General features: G+C 41.3%; 1 protein-coding gene across 3 annotated transcripts in view; it reads right to left on the reverse strand.

Annotated features, from left to right (window-relative positions):
• rptor (regulatory associated protein of MTOR, complex 1) overlaps window positions 1–10,496 on the reverse strand; it is a 177,767-nt gene extending 167,271 nt beyond the window's left edge. For all 3 annotated transcript variants that reach the window (XM_047578359.1, XM_047578358.1, XM_047578356.1), the window contains exons 1-2: window positions 10,038–10,496; window positions 7,621–7,795 (exon numbers count right to left, since the gene is read on the reverse strand). In XM_047578359.1, the coding sequence (XP_047434315.1) occupies window positions 7,621–7,788 (168 nt within the window). In that variant the 5' untranslated portion in view covers window positions 7,789–7,795; window positions 10,038–10,496. The remainder of the gene's footprint in view (window positions 1–7,620; window positions 7,796–10,037) is intronic.
• Between the last annotated feature and the right edge of the window lie 588 nt (window positions 10,497–11,084).

The following is an 11,084-nucleotide window of genomic DNA, read 5'->3' on the forward strand; positions in this document are numbered from 1 at the left end:
CAGACAGTTTCCTACATGATAATGTTCAGTTGCCAAAGCCTCAGCATCCATCTCATTCATAAGACAATGATTGTTACTGTCATTATTCTTCATTCCCGATGTCTCAGCACTAGAGGAAATGAAAGATCGTGTAAAGCGAGACAGAGTCATACTGATGCAGCGAGTAAGCTTCAGAGAAGCTTGTTTTTGGAGATCCACCAAAATCTAGGAAATAAGCAGGTTCTGCAATTGGGTAAAACAAAAAAGCTTTAATTCAGCTGCATCCTTTCACTTTCTTCCTTCACAGGTCAAGGCCAGCGCCTCGAACCGCATTCAGCCTCATGCTCAGTGACACTTGTGGGGGTGGGAACTTGCCAACGACGTGGTCTTTAATCTGGTGCAGTTGGCTTACGGGCAGCTCCTAAATCCTGGGTCAGATGAAGCCGCCGCTATTACTCAGCACAGATGTAAAATCATTAGCATGTAATTATTTTTAGTACCTTGCAAATACATTTAGGTTTCATTCCTCAGTGGCCGAATGTCTATATGCTGCCTAATGAACTGCGGACATTGACTGAATTCCACTAATGATGCAGAAGATCAAGCAGTATAGACCCCTTGTCTCATTTCCACATTATCACAGTGTGCTTGGATATTGATGAATTATTGATTTCATCATTCCTAGGCTCAAAAAAAAAAAAAAAAAAAATCTACATAGAGAGGATACAGCTGTTCAGGAAGGTGTAAGTTTCTGATCATCAGTGTTTAAATATAATTAAGATCCCAGTGTCTCTAAAAATTAAAGCCCCGAACTCTTCCAAATATCCCTTCACTGAAGCATGGCGGTGGGAGCATCAGCCTACGAGGCTACTTTTTGCCAGCTGAGGACAGGGAGGCTGGTCTGAACCAACGGAAAGATGAAATCCCAAACTAGACCGCGTTGAGCAGCCTGTAAGTCCAAAAGGAAGACCAGATAAAGTCTGGAACACAGCTAAAATCAGATTGTGCTACTGTATTTAAAAACAAAAAGGAATGGTGAGATAAAAAGTTTACAGACATCTTTCAGTTTTGATTCTTATTCTGGGACTGACCATGTCTGAGACGTGACAACAACATTAAATTCAGAGAAACCTGTCTTTTCCATTTGATCTGCTCCAACTGCAGACAGGGAGGAAATAAAGATGCACAGGCACGTAACATGGATACTCAAAAAAAAAAAAAAAAAAATCTGATCATAACCCGGATATCAATACTGCATAATGGGCCCAGGTCAGTCTGATTTCATCTTGCTGAGCCACACTAGGACATGCCAGGCTAGATATAAAAAAATAAAAAAAAAAGTTGGGGATTTGAAAGTGTGCTCAGTACTTTTGTAGCTTGTAACTGACTCCAATGACTCATACAATGACGCTTATCCAAACTTTACCGTTCGGCTAACACTGTTAAAATGTGCCTACACACATTCCACTGCTGTTTGACATGAGGCTTTTGCTGTAATGCAAAGTGTGCACTGGAGCAGGGAGAACTCTGCCAGAATGATTATTGTTATTTTATTTTCTAAGGTGTTTGAGGGTGTTGTGCTTTTATGCAGGAGCTAACAGTCGAGGGAGAGTAGGAAATTAGTCGAGTTCTTAATACTTAATGTTCCTCAGATGTTTTTATTTCATTTGCCTCCAATACGTTCCGTCTTTCATCTTGTATCTTTCCGATCCTGCTGTAACTTAAAACTAAGCATGGGAGCATTGACAGTAAGGCCCCATTCAGACTTTGCATTAACATCCATCAGGGGCAAGTACTAGTGTGAGCACACTCGAGACAAAATGAAGACAAATTTGATTGATGCAATCTCAGATCACATTTGGAGGTGTTCTTAGGCACCATTCCTCTGGTAGTATGAACAGATTCTCACACTGACCACGTACTCAACAGGGTTGTCACTTAATCCACACGCCACTATTATAAATGATCTCCTGAAGAAGAAAAGGCACCCCAAGTCTGTTCATTAGTAATGTGAGGCTTTTAAAATATTCAGTCCTGGCAGCTGTTAACTAACTAAATAATACATAAATCTAAGCAAGAATGTGGCGTTATGTCACACATTTCCTTAATATTAACCTTTACTAAACTTTATTGCTTAAGACCTTTCTGTCACTGTTTTCAAACAGCACAACAGTGAAATTACAGTGTGCATGAATACATAAAATTTCCTCAAGGCGTAAAGACAAAAAAACTGCTGTTCGTGGTTCTGAAACAGCAGTAGGTGGAGATTTATCAGCGACAGCAGATGTTAAAATATTCTACTGCACCCACGTTGGTGTTTTCACATACAGAGCGTGAAACTGAGATCGAATCCTAATGTCCTGGTCAGGAACACACGTGGAGACCGTATTAATGACAGATGTGCACCACGGGTGCTTAAAACTGTGCATTCGTATTGCCCAGGTGTGATGTGAACGCAACAAAGTCTAACTGAAGAATCTGTTAACGTGTTGGCTGATGGAGCTAAGTGATGAAGATAAAGTTAGTAAGTAGTTTAAAGCTATTCTCAATCAAAGTGTTCATTTTCATTTGTATTTTGCCCTATGCCCCTAGTAGTCATCACATTACTCTGACATCAAACCAGCTTACAGGTCTAGAGGGGATCATGAAACATAACAGGGAAGGGAGAAAAGTTTCTGTGCATCATGCAGGGCAGTTCAAGTGTAATGCCAACTGACACAGTTTATCTGCTATTTAAAATAATGTTGTTGTCCCGATGGTTTTGGGGGAAAAAAACGGCATAATACTTTCTATAAAGCCTCAACTGACAGAATTATTTTAATAGATGCACAGGGTTCAGAAGACATTTCAGTCTTATTTACACAATGTTTGCAAAACGGAATTTTAAATGAATAGATCTGACATTTTTGCTCACATACTTTCCCGTGACATTACAATTGTTGATCAGGTGGATCCGATTTGCTTTTATTATCTTTGGGATGTCTGAAAATCCCCCTTTTTAAAATTAGCGGCTAACAGAAAGCAGTGTGCATGCAATGAACGTAGCTTTTCTTGGAGCCTGAGGACACGATATAGTGAATAAATTTATATGTAGAATTCAATAAAATGTAAATGACTGAAGTCACGTTTATGGAGCTTCAGAAGAATTCTACAGAAATGGAAAAACCGTCAGAAGAACAACCATCTTGGCTGCACTCAATCAGTCTGTTGAGAAAAAAATGAACGTAGCACTCCTGACCTGCTACCACTCTTCTTTAAGTAAAGCATGGTGGTGGCAGTATCATGTCGCGGTGACATGGAGACAGATCAGGACCAACAGCAAAGATGAATGCATCTTTCTTTTCGTCTTTTGTAATTGTTGTGATGAATAGCTCACCTTTCGGCACAGCAATGAACAGGGATGGGCATCGATGAGATTTTATGGATATCATACAGACGCCATTATTGATCCGATTCTTTATCAACTCCCTCGTGTTTACAGAAGGTAGGTGTTCATGGTTTCATGTAAACAGAAATTTTATTGAGTTTCTAAACAAGAGATAAGAGCTAGTGTAAGTATACAAACAGTCCCTTTTAGTGTAGTGAAGCCACACTTTGGACCGTTTCATTCTGTCCGCCATCCCGTCTTCCTTGTCGTCACGTCAGCGTCACATGATGTCAATGACGTGCTTCGACGTGAAGATGATTCTTCTTCTTTCATTTTATGGCGGCTGGCAAACAACTTTTAGGTGCATAACCACCACTTAAAGCACCACGTACAGATTCGTCACGAAAAGAATCGATAAGAGGAATCGGTAAGCATGAAGGATAATGATATCAATGAACTGAACCAGCTGGAACCAGTTCTGTCAATGCTCAATGTCCATCCCTAACAATGGACCAAAAATCAAGACAAGGATGCTATGAAAAGTTGTGTTGGATTGAAATCAGACATAACTCCCACTATTTTTTGTGTCAGAAAGTCGTCTCTAACCACTAAATTAGGAGCAACGAAATCAGAAATCAGCTTTATGCAGTGAGGGACAACAAAATGTCTCAGATTTGCTGCGAGTAATTTTTTTTCTTCGTGTGAGCTGAAATACCCCTTAATGAAATCCCAATGGCACGTCACCACACTTATATTCTGCTAAGAATTGAATCAGGATAAGCAGCTGCAGAATAAACCTTAATTAGTTACAACTATTTTACTTTGGAGATGTTGGTTGTTTTAACCAGACAAAGCAACCGTCAGCTCAGGCTGATGGGAATATTTCTGGCTGATAAGGAAGAGTAATAGAAGGTTTGAAAAGAGATTCTTTAGTGCCTGAGATCAATGGGGTAAAGTAAGTGACCAAGACCAGATACACAATGTTATTGGATCATTAAACATCAACAACACAAGTACAACGATTTGTATTAAACACGTCTGCGCTACACACTGATATTTTGGGGTCTTTCTTTGTGGAGTTCACATGTTTTCCCCGTGTCTGATGTGTTTCCTCTCACACAGACATGTGGTTAATTAAACACATTAGGTTAATGTGAGCATGAATAGTGACCCTCGACAGGATAATACAGATGCATTTTCAATTATAACCAGCACAAGTCATTAAAATAAAATCATACTAAATGAATTAATTACAGAGTACAGTAAAACCACATTCTCTAATTATACTCAATCAATTTATTAGTTGATAATAGTATCAACAGTATCATTTGGTGAAGCTTCCCAGTTTGAAACGGGAATAATTATGTTTGAAGAGAATTTATTAGGAAAAGTTCTGTTATATATGTGTATGTATATATATATATATATATATATGTGTATGTATATATATATATATATATATGTGTATGTGTATATATATATGTGTATGTATGTATGTGTATATATATATATACATATATATATATATATTATTTTATTTTTTTTAATTGACTCCTCAAAAAATAGTTGAAACATTAATTGGAAAAAAAAAATAAATATAAAAAATTATATTTTGTCTGCATCCCGGTTAAGATGCATTACGTAGGACTCTGTAATTCATTAGGTATGGAACGTATTACAGTTTTTGCCTAATTTAACTCAAATTCGTTTGTGAGCTCTCAGGCTAAAAACAAATGTACCACCCGAGGATCAATACCAGTCTGTGTTGCAATCACTTATCTCATTAGGCTGAGGTTCAGGTTTGCTGATACAGTTGTCAAGATATACGTTCGGTGTGAAGACAACAACAAAAATGGATCTAAACCAATGACAAAATTCAGTCCAAGTGATTGTTAATAATTAATAAATACATTAAACATCTTGTCAAGCTGCTGCTTCTATTCAACACTGCAGGTCTTGGAGCTCTTGGGGTAACGGGAATGCAACACTCCCACCAACATCCAATGATCTTTTTTCCAACGGCAATTATTAGTAACAACAATAGCCCAATAGTATTCACAGCTTTCCAATCAACAATTCTGTGGCGTGTCATTAGTTAAAAAGAGCCGCTTGACATCTGAGTTACCCCCCGACCTTGGACTTGGATATTGTTCACACAGTATATCTGAAAACTGTTATCACCTGGCAGGCACAGCAGCCATACACACAAGCACGCTTCACTGCGTCCCACACAAACAGCTGCGCACAACGGCGAATACACACACACCCAACTCAATAGTCGTTTGCCCAACGGGGGAATAAACACACCATTTTGACCAATGGGCCCAGTAACTGTACAGCCTCCCACTCTTCATACTGAGATAACTCATGTGTGTGTGTGTGTGTGTGTGTGTGTGTGTGTGTGTGTAGTCATGGACTACACCTCTGATTTCCCACAGTGTCCAACATCATTTACCATTCACAAGCCTCCTTACGCTACACGCTTCTCTCACCAGGCCAAACGTCTCGCACACCGACTCGTTCGATATTCCGACGGCTACAGACACCGTCCGTCAGCTTAAATCAGCCGCAGCAAATTAAACGAAAAGAACTGCATGCGATCCCAACAAAAAAAAAAGAAAGAAAGAAAAGAGTATGGAGCTGCTAGGTTTCCACCAGAGCTCTCCACAGTATCACCACCTGCTGAGTAAAACTGCCCGATAGGCTGATTCCTAGAGGTAGTACAGTCATTTCAATCAGTAACTGCATTTGTCCCAGCTTAGAGAGAAATTCAAAACCAAATTCTCCTTATACTTAAAAAAAAAAATAAAAAAAGCTCTTTCTTACTCGCGGCTCTCTGAGCCCAGGAACGTTAAAGGACACATTCTTCTTAACTTTACAAATGAGGTTCCACAGCCTGAAAAGCTCTGAGCGATGAAAAATGTTACACAGTCGATTTAGCACGACTTCCTAATAGGAATGCCCATTTCAGCCGGCCCATATTACCTCTTTTAAATCAATAGCCGCCTCGCATTTAACGACGTCTTCATTTCCCTGCAGCTCGACGCTTCCGCAGGCGCCCGCGCTGTAATTCAACTCGTGTCCTAACGGCAGCGAAGTGTTAAACTTTCATTTGGGCGAATTTCTACAACAGGTGCAGAGTTTGCGAGGGTTATGTATGACTAAGTGACGTTTGCCATCATTATAATGGCAGGCCCCCCTGTAGCCGCGGGGCGATGAAATAATCAAGACGGCAACGCTGCAATGGCTGCAAATGACAGCTTTATGAGAGCCGAAGCACACAGTGGCCGCTCGTGAGGGAAAGCTTTGAGGTCTCTGCCCTGAAAGCGGAGCAAGAGTAGCCTCCAGCAGCGGAAAACGAATGGAGGCTGTAATAAAGAGGAAGGCAGACGCTGATTTGGTGTGGGCCCGTTTAAAGGCCGATGTCCTGAAGCGGAGTGTGCTTTTCTTTTTGACGACTCTTTGACGCCTGGCTTCGTGGCGAAGCGCTACGATACTCCCCATCATGGCCGCCCCTCTGTCTGCCCCATGACACATTTTGCCAGCTTGAACTGGGGGGAATTACACACATATATATTTATTCCTGCACCTCCAGAACTAAGGATCATCATCACCACTGTCCACCATAGCTGTGTGCTAAATATGAAGCTATGGTCATTAACAATAGCTTAGCATAAGGACTGGAACTAGCCTGGCTCCATCCAAACCTTCTTACCAGAACGGTATTAGTGACCTTACGATGTGTTCATGTGTCTGTTTTGTTTCTTCATGCTAAGCTGAGGCAGCTGCCGACTGTACCTTCGTATTTATGCGTAAACACGAGATGTCACCTGTTGTGAAAGGTCTCGTCAGCAAAATCACTTTAAAAGACGAACAATTAACAACGATTAAAGCACTTCTTGGCAATGCCTTCATCATATTCTTTGATTAATGTATCTTTGAGGTACCTTTGCTCGCTGGAACAGCTGAACCATGATGAAATTCAACGGTTACCAGACTAATTTTCTTATAAGAATCGAGTCTGACTGCACCAAGCTCTCAGGGTGCTGTTAGACTGTATTGAAAAGTGTTTCTATAACTTAGCCTGTCCCACTCTTTGAAATAAGATTGTCAATACAGTGGGAACACGTTCTGGATCAACAGCTCTCAGTTATCTAAAACTAGGGCCGAACGGCAGAACCTTCACGAAGAAAAGGTTTGGTGCAGGGCTGTCGTAGAATTCATTTCCTAATGTTCGGGAAAGTGAAAAAAAAAAACATGAGGGGAAAACTCACCCTGTCCTTCATCCTCCAGCTCTGCGCTAAGGCCTTGGAGCCCTCGATCTTCTCCGAGTGCCTCTTCTTCATGAAGGCCAAGGGAAGTTTCCAGTCATTCATGTCGGCCTCCTCTTCCTCGGCGAGGCCCACGGCCGGAGAATGAAGCAAGTCTGAGTCCATTTTCATCAGGGCCCTGAGGGGGGGAGAGCTCACGTTAGTAACTCCGACTCGAGCCTTGATGTGCAGTCGTGTCAGGAAATGGATGCTTATAAAAACTAACAATAAAAAAACAAAAAACGTCCGACACTGATTTACTTTTTTTTTTTTTTTTTGCGTGTGGATCATAATAAATCATCAGCAGACATTTCTGCTTAGGAGTTGTTGCTGAGGCCCCGAGCGTGTGTAAACTGAAAACATCAGGCAGATGGACGACATTGCGCAATACTGGCGAAACCAAATGGGGAGTGTTAAGAGTCAAGCAGCACAAGTCAGGTGGTGAATTACAAACAAGAAATTACGGGGAAAAACTGAATATTTCCACAATAGGGCGGGGAACTTCTTTGGCAACAACCAAAATGTCCACAGTCAACCTAGACTAGACGCCACACAAGGTGCCAATCAAATAGTTTGAGTGGGCTTTATGGGATAATGGACAGAAGAGTATCAGCTCAACTCAATTCTATTTACACAGTGTCAGCAAAAATACCAATTGTCTCAAGATGCTCCTCCAGAGCAAATAAAAACTTCCTTTTAACTTTTTAACATCTGCTTGAGGCCGAGGAGAGAAGAGAGCAGCAGGAGGAAAGAGATGAATGTACATCGGTCATTGATACGTACATCAGACTAAAGACCACATGTAGAATGTGATCGTGATACAAATACAGGATGAAGCTGATGCGTGTTATGTTAGAGTTTGACAGTGAATGTGATCACTAACATGGTCACACGTGTCACCTGGGCATCGTTGAATCTTTTAGTTGTAGGACGATCCAACGGCGTGAAATATGCAAATGGTTCGGCTACAGCAGGACGCAGAAAAAACTAAATAACTTGTTGATTGTTAGTGTTTGATCAGACAGATTCAGAGTTAAGCTTTTGTAGATAAAGGCCCTGAGTGTTTGAGAACTTTGTCCAGGTTATCAAAGAAGCAGATATAACGTACAGCCCTAAACAAAAAAACTTTAGAAAAAATAAATAAATATATACATATATATTTAATTTGTTTTTAACAGAGCACTTTTAACACAAAAAAACTACCCCCAAACCTTTAAAAAGTAGTTTCTAAAAGGACCTGGATGTCGTGTGCGGTGCTGTTAAACTGCATTGAACTAAACACGCGTCTTTTTGGTATTTAGCTCAGCCCACTGCACAAAAATGCAGACGCCAAAATAATAGGAACATGCGTCGGTAGAATACAACACAATCCAATAGCGCCACAAACCCAGTTGAGTCATCAGCTCTCAGTTATCTGAAAGTAATGCTGAAGATTTAGTGCAGAACAGTTTCCACTGCTATACCTAATGAATGGGCAGGTGAGGGTGTGCGTACATACATATACGGGGCAAGTGAACTTTATCTGCAACACTGAGCTGATTCGGTAGAAGAAGATGACCAAGACGTCCGCAACGCTGCTGTCCACGTGGATTCTGGCTTCGTTCATCTTTTCAAACACTTGTCCGAACAAGTGGTTGTTTTGGTTGTTTCTCCTGGAAACTTTTCAGCTGGTGTTTTACCCCACATGATCAGAACGACTGGATTGATTGCAACCAGAGGGAAACCAGCAGATCGAGTGTTTTCATGGTTATTAGGACACCAGCTCTTACCACTGATCAGAATATCAAAGGTTTCCACCACCCCTGTCTCAGCGTAAACACAACCGGTGAGCTCATCCTCAGTGAGCAGGTTGTCAGCTCATTAAAAATCACATGGGTGAAATCTGAGCCACCCCCGTGTCTGCTGGATATGTATGTTTGACGCTCTGTTGTGAAACCTGCGTGACTGAAAACAACACCTGAAACTCAACGCGTTCACATCTGGCTAGATCCTAGTCACCTGTGCTTTACAGCTGCTAGCGTCTTCCCTCTTTACTGCAGCTTCAGCAGCAGGTTGCCCTCACAGAGCAACATCTGGATGACCGCACCATGCTGGCTAGTGGACTTTTTGAGCTGTGTGTTACGTGCACCGTGGTCTTCCCCCAGGGAAGCTAGCCAAAGCGCTAGCCGAATGCTAACTACACTTAGCCCGGCTAATTTGACAGCTCTCCCGTAAAGTGACTCCGACTGTCGCTGTCAGGTGTCAAACTGCACGAGAGGCTAGTGCTATTTGAGGCTTTTCCACAGGTACACAGTGAGATTAGGTGAGCAGAGACATGGGTGAGACAGAGCAGATGTGCAGAAATGGCGCTACTGGCGGCGGCGAAGCGTGCAGATGCAGACCTTGGTGCGGTGGGATTATCAACCCTGGCCGGGGAACCTCTCCGTCTCCGGACGATGACAGACACGGTCGCACAAATAATCCTGGTCAGAAACTTGTAGGGCAGCGTCCACAGCCGGTATAGTATGTCAAAGCCGTCAAATCCGAGCTGGACGGGCGCGTGTTTGCAGGGGAATCTGCGGCTCCTCTCCCCACGGCTCTTCGCTATGGGAAGGGGCTGAAGACGAGGCCCATCTTCACACGGACAGTCTGCCACAGCCACACGGAGCGCCGGCCACACTTGTCGATGACTGCGGTCGTGCGGTCCTCCTCTACAAACCAGCGACCCCGGGGGCTCGGTCGGCGCGACGGTTTTCGCGTAAATCGCAAGCAATCCCGAGAATTTCTCCGGCGAGACACTTCTTCAGCACTTCTGCAAGGGCGCAGCCATATTGGGTTGGACCCAGAATGCACCGTAGGGGCGGCGGGGCTGAGGCGAAACGTCACAGGTTACGGTTACTATCGCAACGAACTATAAATAAATTACGAAATATAAACAAACTAAAATATAAATACATCAAAATAAATAACTAAATCACATCACAGCAAAAGTATATGGTCAACAGACTAAAATAAATAATAAAATATGAACATAAATAAATAAATAAACAAATAAATAAACAGTTTAACATATACCATTCAAAAAAATGTTACAGGTTACCAATGCAACAAGCTATAAATAACTTATGAAATATAAACAAACTAATATAAATACATCAAAATAAATAACTAAACCACATCACAGCAAAAATACATAATCAACAGACTAAAATAAATAATAAAATATGAACACACATAAATAAATAAATAAATAAATACAATATGAACACACACATATAAATAAATAAACAATTTAACATATACCATTCAAAAAAAGTTACAGGTTACCAACGCAACAATCTATAAATAACTTATGAAATATAAACAAACTAAAATATAAATACATCAAAATAAATAACTAAACCACATCACAGCAAAAATACATGGTCAACAGACTAAAATAAATAATA

The sequence above is a fragment of the Mugil cephalus genome, chromosome 2, assembly GCF_022458985.1.
Source record: "Mugil cephalus isolate CIBA_MC_2020 chromosome 2, CIBA_Mcephalus_1.1, whole genome shotgun sequence".
Classification (NCBI taxonomy): domain Eukaryota; kingdom Metazoa; phylum Chordata; class Actinopteri; order Mugiliformes; family Mugilidae; genus Mugil; species Mugil cephalus.